This window comes from Limanda limanda, chromosome 1 (genome assembly GCF_963576545.1).
Source record: "Limanda limanda chromosome 1, fLimLim1.1, whole genome shotgun sequence".
Classification (NCBI taxonomy): Eukaryota; Metazoa; Chordata; class Actinopteri; order Pleuronectiformes; family Pleuronectidae; genus Limanda; species Limanda limanda.
In genome coordinates this window covers 39,270,280-39,287,964 of record NC_083636.1, presented here as the reverse complement: position 1 = coordinate 39,287,964, position 17,685 = coordinate 39,270,280, and the positions used below count along the sequence as shown (strand labels likewise).

General features: G+C 40.9%; 1 protein-coding gene across 1 annotated transcript; it reads left to right on the top strand.

The window, feature by feature from the left end:
- Positions 1–5,016: 5,016 nt before the first annotated feature.
- rergla (RERG/RAS-like a) lies at positions 5,017–10,047 on the top strand. The gene is made up of 5 exons (XM_061078174.1): positions 5,017–5,134; positions 5,265–5,321; positions 7,388–7,461; positions 8,393–8,541; positions 8,825–10,047. Exons 1-5 carry the CDS (start codon positions 5,083–5,085, stop codon positions 9,108–9,110), a joined length of 618 nt encoding a protein of 205 aa, XP_060934157.1. The 5' UTR covers positions 5,017–5,082; the 3' UTR covers positions 9,111–10,047.
- The last annotated feature ends 7,638 nt before the right edge of the window (positions 10,048–17,685 follow it).

Sequence of the window (17,685 nt, the reverse complement as noted above, 5' to 3'; positions counted from 1 at the left end):
ACAAAGTACACAGTACGACATGGTATGCAGTCAGAAGGTACAAGGTGGATTGGATGAGAGTATAGTGCAAACTGGAATAGTGCAAGAGAACCCTGTGGCTTTTAGAATTGATTTTAACATCATATGCTTGGTTTATAAATTACTTACTGGCCCTAGTTCCTCATCCCTTATGCCCCTGCTCTTCAATCTGCTAAGCAGCTGTCGCTCTGTGTACCCGAGACAAGACAGAGGGAGGTCGAGCTGTCACTGGCTGGAAATAACCTTCCTTTATCAGACAAGCTTTACCTCATAAAGGGCCTCTTAATTAGACCTCATCCATTATCAATCAATCAAGTTTTATTTGTATAGCCCATATTCACAAATCACAATTCGTCTCATAGGGCTTTAACATGGTGTGACATCCTCTGTCCTTAACCCTCAACAAGAAAAACTACTAAAAACCTTTTTAACAGGTAAAAATATGTAGAAACCTCAGAGAGAGCCGCATGTGAGGGATCCCTCTCCCAGGACGGACAGAAGTGCAATAGATGTCAAGTGTTAAGAAAACATCATCAGGATTAAAGTTTTTAGCAGCATCGATGAGGGTAAACATTTTTTCAATACTATATGTGAAGCAGTCCTGCTGCAATCATAGTCTCTGGTCAGCAGCAAGATCACGATCCAGCATCAGGATGGGATCCACTATAGTCCACAGTTATTGTCCACTGCCGCCAGTTAGAATCCATTATCAGCTGCCGCCTCGGTCGTGGTCCACCATCAGCCGATGCCAGCGCGACAAAGGATCCTCCATTACCACTACGATCAGCAGGCACGATACAGAATCCACCGAACTGGATCCACCATTGCGAGCTCTGACGCGCGATCCACAATCATATCCATGGTGCGGCCACAGCTGTGGCCCTGCATCCGTGGGCGCTAAGGCACAGAAACTCCGGGAAAGGGGTCAAGTTAGTAACATGTACTGATGAGATAAGAATTACCTTGATGTGTTAGGGATGGAGAAAAGGAAGGAGAAGCAGGAAAGAGAAGCTCCGTGTGTCTTGTGTCATAAATTCCACTAATTAGCTCTAACTATAAGCTTTATCAAAAAGGAAGGTTTTGAGTCTACTTTTAAACGAACAGAGCGTGTCTGCTTCCCTAACTGAAAGTGAGAGATTATTCCATAGCAGTGGGGCTTGATGGCTAAAAGCTCTGGCTCCTACTCTACTTTTAAAGACTTTAGGGACGACAAGTAAACCTGAATTCTGGGATCGGAGTGCTCTAGTAGGTTGATATGGTATTAACATCTCTTTAAGGTAAAAAGGTGCCATATTATTAAGGGCCTTGAAGGTGAGGAGGAGAATTTTAAATTCTATTCTTGATTTAACAGGAAGCCAGTGTAGCGATGCTAATACTGGAGAAATATGCTCTCTTTTCTTGGTTCTCGTCAGGACACGTGCTGCGGCATTTTGGACCAGCTGCAGAGTCTTTAACGACTTACTGCTGGAGCCTAATATTGAATTACAGTAGTCCAGTCTCGATGTAACAAAGGCGTGGACTAGTTTTTCTGCATCTTTTTGCGAAAGGACATGTCTGATTTTTGAGATATTACGCAAGTGGAAAAAGGCGGTCCTAGAAATTTGTTTTAAGTGACTATTAAAGGACAAATCAGGATCGAAGATCACTCCCAAGTTCCTGACTGTTTCATTGGAAGCAAGGGAAATGTCATCTAGCGCAGCTATATCATTAGATAATGTTTCTCTAAGGTGTTTAGGGCCGAGTATTATAACCTCAGTTTTATCTGAGTTTAATAAGAGAAAATTGCGGGTCATCCAGGTTTTTATGTCCTTGAGACATGCTCGAAGTTTAGTTAATTAATTACTTTGATCAGGTTTTATTGACAAATATAACTAGGTGTCATCCGCATAACAGTGAAAATTTACCGAGTGTGTCCTGATAATGTTTCCTAGTGGAAGCATATATAATGAGAATAAAATTGGGCCGAGCACAGACCCCTGTGGAACACCATGGTTAACTTTGGTGCGCACAGATGACTCATCATTAATTTGTACGAATTGGGAGCGATCAGAAAAATATGATTTAAACCAGTTTAGGGCCGTTCCTTTAATGTTAATTAACTGTTTTAGTCTTTGTAATAAAATTTGATGGTCAATTGTGTCGAATGCTGCACTGAGATCTAACAGAACAAGGACAGACACAAGTCCCTGATTTGAAGCTATTAGAAGGTCATTAGTGACTTTTGCCAGGGCTGTCTCTGTGCTATGATTGGTTCTAAACCCAGACTGAAAGTCTTCATATATATTATTTTCCTGGAGAAACTCACACAGCTGATTGGCTACAACTTTTTCTAAGATTTTAGAGAGGAAGGGGAGATTGGATATTGGCCTGTAATTTGCTAAAACCTCTGGATCTAGGGTGGGTTTTTTGAGTAGGGGTTTGATTACAGCTATTTTAAAAGACTGTGGTACATAACCTGATGATAATGACAGATTTATTGTGTTAAGTAACGAACTATCTATTAGGGGCAGAATTTCTTTAAGTAATTTAGTTGGAATCGGATCTACGATACAGGTTGTTGGTTTAGAACCTGAGATTATTTTGGTAAACTGATCACGGGTGATCAGAGAGAAGCTGTCTAAGTAATGGGAAGGATTCTCAGCCGTTTCTGAGATCTCTGTTGTTGGGAGGGTATTAGTGCCAATTGAGGGCAGGAGATGGTTGATTTTATTTCTAATAGTTAGAATTTTATCATTAAAAAAAGGTCATAAAGATATTGCTATCTAGGGATCGAGGAATACTGGGTTCGGTGGAGGTGTGACTCTCTGTCAGCCTGGCTACAGTGCTGAAGAGAAACCTGGGGTTGTTTTTATTCTCTTCTATTAGTTTTGAATAATAGGCAGCTCTTGCTTTGTGGAGAGCCTTTTTATATTCTTTAACACTACTCTTCCAGTCTAGTAGATTTTCAACACTGTTGCTGGAGCGCCACTTCCTTTCTAATTTTCTTGATATTTGTTTCAACTCATGTGTCTTGGAATTATACCACGGAGCTAATTGACTATGTTTTACACATTTCTTTTTTAGAGGCGCTACTGAGTCTAATGTTAATCGTAACGAGTCTGCAGAGCAATCTACGAGGTGTCAATCTCAATAGAGCTCGGGTTTTTAAAGAATTTGTTGTTTATGTCGACGGATAATACGGGTTTAAATGTAATCGGAATTATTTCCTTAAATTTAGCTATAGCACTATCAGGTAGACATCTAGAAAATGAGTTTTTTTATTAGGGGTATATATTCAGATAATGAAAAATCGAAGGTTATTAAATTATGGTCTGATAGTACTGGATTGCGCGGAAGTACTGTTAAATGTTCAATTTTGACACCGTATGATAACACAAGGTCAAGTGTGTGGTTACAACAATGAGTAGGTTGATGTACACACTGACTAAAACCAATTGAGTCTAGTTTTGAAATAAATGCTACGCTCAGGCTATCTTTACTATTGTCAACATGAATATTAAAGTCACCAACAATAATAATTTTATCGGTCTTTAGGACTAGGTTTGATAAAAACTCAGGGAATTCTGTTAGAAATTCAGTATAAGCCCCAGGAGCACGATAAACTACAGCAAATATGATTGGCTGTTGGTGTTTCCTGGATTGACGTGGAAGATTAAGAACAAGACATTCAAATGAGTTGTAGCTGAGTTTAGGTTTAGGATTAATTGATAGACTGGAGTTAAAAATAGCAGCAACTCCACCTCCTCGCCCGAGTTCCCTGGGAACGTGTGAATTTATATGACTGGGGGGAGTAGATTCATTTAAACTGACATATTCATCAGGATGCAGCCACGTCTCAGTAAGGGACAATAAATCTATATTGTAGTCTGAGACTAGTTCATTAACTAAAATAGCCTTTGAGGACAGTGATCTTATGTTTAAAAGACCACATTTGAAAGTCTTAGTTTCCTGTGTTGTTCCAGAGGTTGTGTTAATTTGTATAAGATTATTGTGAGTTCTCGCTCTGTTATTGTTTAATTTAAATAATTGAATCGGACGGTAGACAGAGACAGTCTCTATGCGGTTGGGTGACTGATCCAGAGGGAGCGCAGAGAAGTGTTTAGCACTGCAGCTCTGCTTCCTGTCAGGCCGGGCGAAAGGCAGGACTCAGACGCAGAGCGGATGTGTTCGGAGAATGTTTTATTCACACCTCCACACAGAGGAAACTATAGTACAAAAAATAAAGTCGCTCCAAAAAGGTGGACACAATCAGGAATCAGGGGAGACGATCAGACCGGTGACACATGAGGAAGGGCAAGTGACCTGAAACGAGAGGAGAGTTACTTTTCAAAATAAAACCGGAAATGACGTGACAAAAAACACAAAACAAGACATGATCTCACCGCGGTGTGACACTTCCTGGTCCCAACTCTCGGTTGTCATGTAATAGACTGGGAAATATTCCTAGATAAGAGAGCTGCTCCATCCCAAGTGGTATGAACGCCGTCTCTCCTAATAAGACCAGGTTTACTCCAAAAAGTTTGCCAATTATCTACAAAGCCCACACCGTTTACAGGACATTTCTGTTGTTTTAGTTAATGTCTTGCATTAACTGTGTAAACTTGTATTTGCACCATGTTTTACTGTTTTTATGTCACCAAAACTCTTAAACTATTTTAAGTTATATAAAAAGTTAATAATAAGTTCATTATTATGATTATAAATATCATATAATGATTATAGTTTTTGATACAGGGATTTGACTTGTATAGGGGGTTTGCAGCTTCTATGGCTGCATATTTCTCATTTTGATTTACTGACTTGAACCAGAATTCAACACCCTGTTGACTCAGTCTATCCTACAGTCTGATTCTGACACTAGGAGGAGGAGGAGGAAGAGGAGGAAGAGGAGGAGGGTCGGGCAGCTAATTGAGGTGCCGCCCACTGGCCAGCATGCAGCAGACTCCAGCAGCTCTTCCCCTGCAGATCATCAGCTCTGTGGTTCTTTACTTCCTCGGCTCCTCAGAGTGATGACATCTGAGGGAGATCACTGCTCCGGACACTGAACTGGTTTCCACAGCCAGGATGAATGAGATGAAGATTGCAGTGCTGGGCGGTGAAGGTGTTGGCAAATCAGGTAGGAGAGCTGGGACACATGTTACTGAACAAGTCAGACAAGTTTGTTTAATTTCATGGACCTCACCTGACTAACTGTCTGTACATTTCTGTTTGTCTGTCTGTACCTGTCTGTCTGTATCTGTCTACAGCTCTCATCGTCCGGTTCCTCACCAGGCGTTTTATTGGCGAGTACGCATCATCCTCAGGTAATAAACTAATTAATCAATTATCTGTGTTTTAAATACTAATAATAATTATTTGTCATATTGTCCATTATTATCCAAAATAATTCAATAAAAAAGACAATTGAATAAATAGGTGAATGCATAGGGAGAAGACCTGGATATATTAAATTTAATTTTACTTCTCTGTCTCTAAGTTTTCTACTGTAGCTATGTATGGGCAAGATTAACATTGTATAGAATACACTTTGAATGACTCTCGCTGAAAAGATTTCTTTAAATTGTCCAAAACGATCATTTAAACTATTCTAACCATGTCAGGACACATGTAAACGTGGAGATCCAGATGAATATCCTGGAGTTGAAACTGTTTTGCTGCATAGCTGGACTTTAAAATGTAACGTGAAGTAATGTTTACTAGCTGTTTGAGCTTCTGTAATAAAATGCCAAATTAAATTTACTCAACAGGCAAATGTATTTGTTATGTGCAGAACATGAAGTTTATACAAAGACTAGTCCTGATTGATCTACATTGTAATGTGCAAAAAGTAACTTTTCTACTTACTAACTAAATCTACCTTTTCCAAGTAGATCCGTGAATGATGCTTTTCCTGCATTATATCAAGACACTTTACATAGAAGGTCAAGACCTTAAAAACGATAGAGCAACCCAACAGTCCGGACAGTGAGCAGCACTTTATTCATTCTTGTATCAGATTGTTCCTGCTTGACTTCTAACTGCAGCTCAGTTTTCAGAACAGAGCCCTAAAACGATCTGATCCATTCATCTCTTCTTATTATTGAATCTGCCACCGTCTGCTCTGAGGAGCCAGGCTCCATGAGAGGTCATGTGACCTGCACAGAAAGTGACTCAACACTGTTTTTAGATAGAGGCTCAATATGCCTTTGTTTTCCTCGGAGTAATCTGGTTTCATGTGAGCGTGTTCCCTCTGAGTGTGTCACCGTTTTGCCTTCGGACCAGAACAAATCACCAGAGCCGAGAGGCGCTGCTTCAGAGTCTGTTTACCTTTGGCCTCAGTTACATGATTACACGTGAAACCTTCTGGCCTGATAAAACTATCTACTTTCAACTCAGAGAACACAGGCAGTTTCAGTGCTGTTGATTTGGCTCCACAGTTTATTCGATGCTGCACTTTGCTATTAAGAAGGTGCAGGGCTTCAGCCAGTGTTTTTTTAGCTTCACCACTTCTAAGCAAAAGGTCATATAACCTCTGTACAAATAGACTGTCACACAATGAAGGGGTTCACAGAGTACATAGCAGAAAGAGACACTACTTTCACTGTTGGTGACACATGCATTTTTGGTGATCTACAAAAACAGACAAAATATAAAAATGCGTGTAATTGTTTGTGAAGGATTTCTTTTTATCCACAAGTGCATCGATCCAATCAAAACATCGAGTATTAAAAAGTAAGCTTACAGATTTGATCAGTATTTAATATCCCTGATGGATTTACTACTGAGCGACGTCATTGTCTCCAATGCATCATCAGCCATGGGATGTAACTTTGGGGGGGGTCTGCAGACGTCCATCTGCCTTCTCAAATTTGATGTTTACAAACTGTACATGAGCCTCCTGACAACAAGGGATCCAACTGTGCTCAAGCTAAAAAACAATGAATTTGAGGAGCGGCGGCTGTAGCTGAGGGGTAGAGTGGTATCTCCAACCTGAAGGTCGGCGGTTTGATCCCCAGTCTGAACCATCTACATGCCAAAGTGGCAAGATGCTGAACCCTCAATACCCCCCCATAGAATAACAAAGTGCTGCAAGTAGATGCACTGTATGAATGTGTGTGTGAATGGGTGAATGTGAAACTGTACTGTAAAGCGCTTTGAGTGGTCTTCATCAGACTAGAAAAGCGCTGTATAAATACAAAACCATTTACCATCCAAGAGAGGCTGTGTGAGATCCGCAGCCGCCCTCGCTCCCAAGATTCATTTTTAAATAATACAAAGACCTTTTGGTTTGAATTGTAGTGAACGCAACCACAGTAATCAACTTTCCTTAGCTATGTAAACTTGTTGAAATCCTAATTACACTCTTTGATTCTGTGATTGTGTTCCACAGAGTGCGTGTACAGGAAGTGTCTGTCTTTGGATGGGAGGCAAGTTCACCTGGAGCTCTATGACCCCTGCTCTCAGGTGAGTTCATAGAGGACATAGAGGAAATAATAGTGACTATTATTTATGGGTTTTTTTTCCTATATTTATTCTATAGGGCCGGACAATTTAATTTGTCATCACCATCTTTTGGTTGGAGAATTTTGACAGACTTTTTGAACAAACAAATCCAAGCACAGGAGAAAATAAGATTAAAGACCAGAGGAGAAATCCAAAAGCAGATGTGTAACGCGCACACAGAGGTAACTTGAGGACAAGAGCTGAAGCTGGAGCGCAGAACATCTGTTCAAGCAACAAATTTAGCTGAGTGCAAGTGCACAATTCAAGCAAATCTAAGCACAAGCAGGGTCTACTTGAGTGCAAGCATTATAAAAATCGATCATGATATTAATAAATCCTTCTATAAAACTGAAAGACCATATTTTTGAATAAAGAGGTGAGGTGGCAAAGTGGTAAAGTCCTGGATAGTGGTATAGAATTGAAGGGATTTGTGAATTGTTGTTGTGTTTTGACTCTCATGGCCTCCATATAATCCCGGCTGTATGTTTGAGGCTGATCGGCAACCTCTGTCATGATAGATAAGAACCTACAGGGGGCACTTGAAGTTGTTTGGGCAAGTCCTCTCGCTGCAGTCATTCCAAACGTGTGATTAAAACATTAAGCCAAACCCTGTCACTATCATCCATCTTAGTTTGCAGAGCCAGTCATGCATGTGCCCGGCCTCAGCTGAACCACTGTCCAGTCTCAGGTCCATTCATCTGAGTTAGATATCAAGGCAAAATTGAAAGTCCCCTCACAACCACACACAGTAAACCCCCTTTAAAGTATTTATATTTACTCAGACAACAGTTGGATTTTTACGCAAATTCTTGTGACCACAAAATGTAACATTCATGTTTTGTATTTATTGACATGATTTGATATCATCAAACTGTGTTTGTCTCTGTTTCAGGCCTGTGAGGGTAAGTCTGCTTTAAAAAGCCAGATCCACTGGGCTGATGGTTTCATCTTGGTGTACGATATCAGCGACCGCTCCTCCTTCCTCGCGGTCAAAGCCATCGTGCACCTGATCCTAGAGCTGCACCATGGATCTGCCAAAAGGTGTGGACCAAGTGCACTGTAAAACTACCTCCGCCAAGGTTAAAGCCCAAACTAGCAATATTAAAAAGGACGAGTTGAGAATTTCCTGAATCTGCCCCTCTACCTGGATCTTCCCCAAATTTTAATGAGTTCCTTCTTGTCCGATCCTTTAAGCAAGATTAGTGGAAATCTGTCCAGTGGTGCTTGTACACAGAACTTCTGAGCAGAGTGTCCCATATTTCGAAATGTAAAAGTGATACACAGATTCGCCTGTGACCCTGCTCTGCTTCAATTCTTCCTGCAGGAATGTAGACTCGCCCATATTTCTGGTGGGCAACAAACAGGACCTGTGCCACATGCGAGAGGTGCAACGGGAAGAGGGTCAGCGTCTCGCCGCCGAGTTTCACTGCCAGTTCTACGAGCTGTCAGTGGCTGAGCACTACCAGGAGGTGGCGCTCATATTCTCCAAGATGGTGCAGAAGGCCAGCCTGAGCAGCAAGGCCAAGGAGCGCAGGAGGCGCCCGAGCGGCTCAAAGTCCATGGTCAAGCTCATCAACAACATCTTCGGGAAGAGGAGGAAATCGGTGTGACGAGGACAGCTGTCAGTCAAGACTGGGACCAATGGCTTCATAAATTCATTATGTTTAGTGTTGCTTTTGATTAACATTGAACTGACTCAGACGTGTAGCAACTGCCAGAATTAGTTTGGAGGTGGAGGGGTTAACCAAAATGTTCCCACATCACTTCCTAACTTTTTCTCTCACTTGATCACTGATCTTGATTGGACCAATATTGTCACATGACACATGCGGTTGATAGACAAAAGGTACACTGTAGCTTTCCTTAGCTTTAAATGATTAACGTTTGTTGGCGTACTGAGGTTCCTTCGTCCCATATCCTGATATTAGATTGTGGTGGTGTGTATCCTGGTTTAGTTTTCCGTTTCAGAATCATTGCAGCTCTAGTGTGCAAACAGCTGTCAGCATGATAATGCAGTAATACACAGCTCGTATTTACTTTATGACCTGCTTCCTGCTTTCTGTAATTAATTCATACTTTTAATCTTCGAGATCCTTGCAAGTCTTTTAACGTGAGATGTGTCTTGGATCGTTATCAGCCAAAGAAACCAAACCTAAGGAAAAATGTGTAACATTTAAATCAAGAGAAACAAATGAAGTTAAAGCTGTGATATGTGACTTAATGTCAGTGTTGCCAGATCGGGAATTGTTGAACTATCGTACCAGGAATTTAAAGGGAAATTATCTTACTCGATCTGAGTAGGGATGGGGCACTGAATACCAACGTTTCAAATTATTTTGAAACATGTGACAGAAAATACTTTTGTTAAGCTTGCAAAGGTGTAACCAAGAGATGATCACATTCATATCACTAAGATGATTGGCTGAAAAGACGTCATGTCAAGTCTGAAGGTGGATAAATCTTGATTAGATCATGTCATGGTATATAATTTCAATGTTTTTGCATCAAATACAGAGTTCAAAAGGAACTTGTAATGCTTTTACTCATTTTCTGTCATATATGTATTGTACAATATTTCATATCCATATTAAACATGGACAACTCCTTCCTTAATAAGCTGACGTCAGTCTTCAGCTCGATCTCCCACATTGGAGCAGTGTTATGGATAACAATGTGCTGCAGCATACAAATAACCAGCTGTTCAGGTTTATTATGCAGTCGCTTGTTGACATATTTTGCATGCATTTTAGCTGAATTCCAACACATATCTACTAACAGGAGCATATGTAGAAGAGTAAAACTACCACAACTCCAACAGCTGCTATAACTAATGTCTGCTATTATACTACATCATGTATGTATATTGTCTGGTCAAATTTAGTCATTAATACTTTGATTGAGCATCATTGCTGATCAATGTCATCACAACTGAATGACAGACCTGTTACGAGGTGCCATTGACTGTAAATAAAGATGGACGACACGTCTCCACTTCCTCCCACTATCCAGAAAAGAAGGTAAAATAATCTTATACTCTGCAGTAGTGATCGAGGAAAGCAGCAATGGCATCGAGGTCCCACCGATATATAGCTAAGTAGTAACTAGCTAAGATAACATAAACCATCTTCTAAAAAAATGGATTTAATGTCTTCTTTGACTTTTTACTTTGGTTCATGTCCCATCTACTAACATGGAGGAATCCAGAGTTATGACCCAGGTAGCAGCCAACCACCAGGGGGTGATTGAAATGATTTGACTTCACTTTGGGGAGCAGTCAAGTCCTCCATCTTTATTAATAGTCTGTTTCTGCTACCAACACTGTAACTTGGTCAGTGTTCTGCGAGTTATCTGAGGAGAACAGGCAGCTGGGATGTTCCAGATGTAAGGTCGCTCTGGGCTTTATTCACCCGACAGCTAATGACCAGATGATTCTGTGAACCTGCTCCGTGGAACAAGCCACAGGGCATGAAGGGTCCTCAGTGGTGTTGTTCACCACTGAAATTTGTACATTTTTATTTGGACACAACCAAAGGTTCAGGACCCGGGGTATTGAACTAATCAGACTAATTAAGTTAAATGAAACTATTTTATAATTACTTTATATATTAGTACTACTACTGTTCACTTTCAGCCCATTTTAGCTGTAGCAGAAACAGCAGAAAAGCCAGTCTTGTTTCTTGGGTCAACATAAGTGATGAAAAGCTTCCGTCTGTCAGTCACAATCACACAGGTAAAGATGAGGGGGGGGGGGGGGTGGGGGGGGGGGATCCTTTGTCCTTAACCCTCAACAAGAGTAAGGAAAAACTACTAAAAACCCTTTTAACATGGTAAAAAGAACGTAGAAACCTCAGAGAGAGCCACATGTGAGGGATCCCTCTCCCAGGACGGACAGAAGTGCAATAGATGTCAAGTGTACTATATATCAAGCAGTCCTGCTGCAATCATAGTCTCTGGTCAGCAGCCAGCAAGATCACAATCCAGCATCAAGATGGGATCCACTATAGTCCACAGTCATTGTCCACTGCCGCCAGTTAGGATCCGTCATCAGCCGCCGCCTCGGTCGTTGACAAACCACCATTATCAGATGCCAACGATAAAGGATCCGCCATTATTATTACGATCAGCCAGCACGATACAGAATACGTCAAACTGGATCCACCATTACGATCTCTGATACGCGATCCACAAATCATAATCCATGGTGCGGCCACAGCTGTGGCCCTGCATCTGCGGGCGATAAGGCACAGAAACTCCAGGGAAGGGGTCAAGTCAGAAACTTATATTGATGAGATATGAATAAGTTTGATGTGATAATGATTTGAGAAGAGGAAGGAGAAGCATGAAAGAGAAGCTCCGTGTGTCATGTGTCATAAATTCCCTTTTCACCTTAGCGTCATCAGGTGTTTTTGCCTTTTAATCAATGATACAATGATACAGGCGAACTTGAGGGTACACTGAGGCTCAAGGTAAATCTGACTGGCTACTGGTTTGTATGGTAGTACAATGAAAACCATGTGGCCCACTCAGTAGATCAGACATCAATACCTCTATGCCTTTTTAAACAAAACGCTTAAAGTGCCACATTAGAGGGCCAAACCACTTTTCTCTTATTCACATTTTTGGAACAACTCAGTTGATTATGTTTGTCTTTGAATTTCTCCCGTCCGACACTGATGGCCCATCGTTAGCTCTTGTTTGTATAATATAATAAATCATGGGCAGCACAGGCCAATTGTGAGCTTGCTATATGCACTTTATTAATGTTTTTTATAACAGATTCTGTTATATCTGTGGTGGTGCCCTGAGGTAGCTTCAATCAATTAAAGTTATTATTTAATAATATTTTTAGTATTAATATTCAATATTTTTGCTGATAACCAAATATATTGAAAGCCGAAAGGCACACCATATAATGGTGTCACGTTAAATGTATAAATTGCACAACATATATGAATGTAATTAAACTAATATACAGTGTATAGACAGTAAAGACGTGCAGTGTGAGAATATGTACAGTGAATTTATTGCACGTGAACTGTTGATATTGCACAGGCAGATGAATCAGGCACAGTTAAGAGTTAAAGTGTTAGAGTGCAGTCCATAAGGGTGGTGCATAGTTTTGACTGGAAGCAGAGCTGCTTTTACAGTTGTTTCGGGTTTTACAGGTTTGATCATCCAGAATCTCAAGCTCCACCCTCTCCTGACACACCGGAGAAACCAAGAAACATCTGTTCCTCCCGGAAGACACACAGGCTGAAAACCAGACGGTCACATTCACCTTCCAAACCAAACTAAACCAAACCAGACCAAACGTCCTGAGTGAGTCCAGCTACAGGAGAGAAGAGTCAAACTACAACCTGCCGACGCTCCACACACTGACCGTGAGTTTAACAAACATCTCGACTCAGAGAGGACGTAAACCTCAGTGAAGTTCATGGAGCTGTGACTGACTGACTGTCTGTTTTCAGCTTCACCTGGAGACTCAATGGCTTCCAGATTAGAAGAGGAGTTCTGCTGTCCCGTCTGCCAAGATGTCTTCAGAGATCCTGTTCTTCTGTCATGTAGCCACAGCTTCTGTAAAGACTGTGTGGAGAGCTGGTGGAAAGATAAAGAAGTAAAAGAGTGTCCACTTTGTAAGAGAAGATCTTCAATGATGGAACCACCTTGTAACCTGGTGTTAAAGAACCTGTGTGAGACCTTCTTACAGGAGAGAGATCAGAGCTCTTCACATGCTCTCTGCAATCGACACTCAGAGAAACTCACACTCTTCTGTCTGGACCATGAGGTGCCAATGTGTCTCGTCTGCAGAGATTCAAAAAAACACACCGACCACAGATTCAGCCCCATCGATGAAGCTGCACAACAACCCAAGAAGCAGCTTCAGGAAACTCTGGAGCCCTTGAAGATGAAGTTACAGTGTTTTGAACGTGTTAAAGTAGAGTTTGAACAAACGGCAGAACACATTAAGGTCCAGGCCGGACTCACAGAGATGCAGATCAAGGAGCTGTTTAAAAAGCTTCATCAGTTTCTGGAGGAGGAAGAGGAGGCCAGGGTGGATGCACCGAGGGAGGAAGAGGAGCACAAGAGTCAGATGATGAAGGAGAAGATTGAGTCTCTGAGCAGAGACATAACGTCTCTTTGAGACACAATCAGAACCACAGAGGACGTGATGAGAGCTGAAGACATCTCGTTCCTGCTCAACTACAAGGCTGCAGTGAAACGAGTTCAGCAGCACCCCCTGCTGGATGATCCACAGATGGCCTCAGGAGCTCTGATAGACAAGGCCAAACATCTGGGCAATCTGAGCTTCAACATCTGGAACAAGATGAAGGACGTGGTCGCCTACAGTCCTGTGATTCTTGACCCAAACTCTGCTAATCCAGAACTTGTCCTGTCTGAAGATCTGACCACCAGTTTGAGAGAAGGAGAGAAACAGAAGCTTCCTGACAATCCAGAGAGGTTTGATTATTACACCTCAGTCCTGGGATCTGAGGGTTTTAACTCAGGGAATCACACCTGGGCCGTCCTGGTTGGAGACAGTACACACTGGTTATTGGGTGTAAGAGCAGAGAGTGTCCGGAGTAAGGGAGACAAACTGTCTGGATTATGGGGTATATTGTTCTCTGAAGGTAAATACACATTAGTGTCAGCATCAGCATTATCTGTTCTTTCTGTGAAGAAGATCCAGAGGATCAGAGTGAAACTGGACTGGAGCAGAAGAAAACTGTCCTTCTCTTATCCTGATACTAACAAACACATTCACACCTGTACACACACTTTCACTCAGAAGATGTTTCCATACTTTAGCACTGGAGATCACTTGAGGCTGTTACCTGTAAATGTCTCTGTGACACTGGATCCTAGCAGTTAGAGATAAAGATTGTATTCATCATGTCTATTTCTTCAAGAGAAATCTGCTGAATTATAATGTTAAACTCGTTATTCTGAAGCTTTGTTTGTTTCTTCTTTTACTTCTCACTAATTTTTTATTTCTACTTTTGACTTTTCCACGTGTATAAAAAGATTTAATTATTTTCTGATCTGTATCTTTGGTTTGTTTTTTACTTTCATGGTTTATGTTGATCCATGAAGTTGTGCAAACTGATGAAAATCCACATAAAAACACATTTATCAATAACAGCTGATCATTGTTCACATTCAACAAACTTTATTAAAACTCACACATGAGACATGATTCATGTTTAATCACACAAAGTCTGTTCACATATGAAATAATCCAACATATATGAACATTTGTCTGTTTGATGTGATGAATCCAAAATGATTCTGTAAAAGTGTTTATTCAACAGCAGCCTAGTGATGTGATTTCAATATTGTGATAAAAACTATGAAACAGAAACAGAGTTCTGACATTTTTTAAGTTGAAATACAAATATAACATTAAACGAGCAAATGCATTTTGCAAGACATCAAAGATACAGAGCATCGTGTTTTGATGGCGTGCAGCCAAACTTTGAGGCCACACTCACACAATGTGATGAAAACGCGAAACTCAAGGTAGTTTATATCTCCATCTTGTTGCGATGACACTCATGTCCGTATGAATTTGATCTGATGAAAGCCCTGGGACAAGTACGTCAAAGTAAAAATTTCGAAAATGGGCAACATGGCCACTGAAGTCAAAAGGACGGGCTTCCTGTTGCTTTTTTCCCATTTGCACCTCTGACCTTTTTTGTTTGGTCATGATACACCTGTGCTACGATTTTTGTGAAGATCGGTGAAAGCTAAAGGCCGGCGCATGCTTCTGCGTTTTCAGGGACACGCAAGCGCAAGAGCCCTTGCATGTCCCTTGCGTGATTGCGTACCCCTTCTCGTGTACTTGCGTGGGTCGCCCAATTTTTCTAACTATACGACAAAGCTATGCAAGCCTCACGCAGCCCGCAGGGCTGTTATTGGTCTGCTAACCTCATCCTTTCCGGAGTCACATTTCCAGTTTCATGCCCCATAATACCGGCAGAAACCACGGATGATTTAGAAGAACAAATATGGACCAAATAGAAAAGCGTTTTGCAGAAGAGATCCTAAAGTATGACCACTTGTATAACGGAAGATATGGGACAAATTTGTCTGCCAGAAAAAGGCTATGAGGAGCGGCAGTGGCGATGTAAATAAACAGTTGACGACAACTGCCATACACAAAGAAGGCGTCTCTAAGGTCGTCTTCGACAAAAAACATAACTCCGCCTAGTGTTCTGGCGGGGAATTGCTTTGCAACACGCGCAACCCTTGGGGAACCATAAATTAAAACGAGTCCGTCGACACAACTGCGGGAAAAGCTGCAGCCGCAGTTCCTTAGATGGCGCTGTTGAGCCATTTTTCCACGTCCATTTCAGAATACAATTACTTTTTGGGGTTTTGAATTTCCTTCAAACTTGGGTAACAATTTGAACATGTCTAGGCCCTGAGAAAGCCCAAAAGGGAAATACAAATCCTTCGAAATACAATAAGGCCTCCCACCGGAGGTGCTCGGGCCCTAATAAACCTTACATTTTCAATAGGGCCTCCCACGTTCTCCTACTGTTTGGTGCTCGGGCCCTAATTAGAAAAAGAAGAAGCTGTAAAATGGAGAAATATAAATTCTCAAGCAAAGTTCTTCAGAAACTTAGGAAGACGTATTTAAGATATTTTAATTCTTTCTACGGCTCTCAAACATTTCAACTCCTGTGAAAATTACATAACAGTGCATGTTCATTAATTAAGCTGCTTTTAGCCGTCACCTCCTTATGTAAAGTCTCAGTAATGGTCACTCATCATGTAGACAGGAGAGCTGGTCTGAGGCTTACAGGGCTTCTGTGCAGGGGCGTTTCTAGGTTTCTGAAAGATCCGGGGCTTAGCCCAGGGCCAAAACGTAACTGCGCATGCAATTTTTGAAAATAATAACAAATAACAAAATAAACAATGTATGCAGTTTATTAATACCAATGGTAAAAATATAGATTTTCACAAACTTCCCTTTGTCTTAACAAAAAAGTGCCTCATTCATAAGCACCAACATTAAACATTTCGATAATAAATGAGTCACATAGTCATATATGTATTCTTCACATATTTGTATTAGTTTCACAATAGTAAACAATGTCTGAAAAAGTATACAATGCAGAAATGCAGAAAGATAAGATGTTTAAAAGGCAAGAGCCTTTTAAACATCTTATCTTTCTGTAGTCATGCGTTTGTCTTTGTTCATTTCTTTTCTTCTACAGTTTATCTGAGAGACTGGCTGCTGAAGTGTACTGACGCACTTGTTGCTCTGTTCTCGTGCGGTAAATGAGGGGCGTTCAAGGACCGTCGGAAAGTCGACTTTTTTTCGATTTTTTTTAAATTTATTTTTTTTACCAAAAAATTTGATTCGGGGCTAATCAAATTAGATCCGGGGCTTTAGCCCCGAATAAAACAGCCTAGTGACGCCACTGCTTCTGTGTATCATGAAACACCTCAGGTACCTTTAAATACATGAAATAAAGACAATAATGACATGGGTGTTCTCCTGATTCTGATCTAACCATGTTTAATTTAAGTGTCTTAACTCTTTTCTCGTTTGTAACACTTTTTATTTTTGTACTTTGTGCTCTAATGTTGTGTCATCTTCAAATAGATTGTTTTTGTTTCTTATTGTTTGCCTTCAATTTTTCTTTTTACCTTGTAAAACACTGTAACTGTGTTTTGAAAGGTGCTATATAAATAACGTTTTTTATTATTATTGTATATTATTGTTTATAATAAATAATTCAATTATAGATTAGTGACAAAATTATAGCACAGAAACATAGCTGCACCTGTGTGTGTTTCTTCATGATCCAGGAAGAAAATCCATAATGTAAAAGAATTCCTGTCACTGCTGTAGTTTATATATCAGACAAACAGAATGAATGAAAGATCCTGTGTAAACAGAGTATGAGTGAATCAGAGAAGTGCATCAGTGCGGAGAAATATATTCCAGGCTAAACTCATGCCCCCCCCCATGCCCGCTGCGAGGGTCAAAGGCTGCACATGACGCAGACACAGTGAACAGACGTGAGGGAAGTAACACAAAGAGAAACACTGACACGTCACAGACACAATGAAGGTGGTGCGTTCATGTGAGAGTCAGGGGGGTGAGTGAGAGTGATGGGAGACAACTAATGACACAATCATACACGTCAGTCACACTCTGATCTCAGAGGTGGT

What these genes read in the sequence shown, in the direction of transcription:
- rergla (XM_061078174.1), top strand. Translation starts at nt 5,083, where the DNA reads ATGAATGAGATGAAGATTGCAGTGCTGGGCGGTGAAGGTGTTGGCAAA. An exon ending in TGAAGGTGTTGGCAAATCAG is followed by an intron (nt 5,135 to 5,264) that starts GTAGGAGAGCTG and finishes ATCTGTCTACAG; the next exon opens with CTCTCATCGTCCGGTTCCTC. An exon ending in CGAGTACGCATCATCCTCAG is followed by an intron (nt 5,322 to 7,387) that starts GTAATAAACTAA and finishes TGTGTTCCACAG; the next exon opens with AGTGCGTGTACAGGAAGTGT.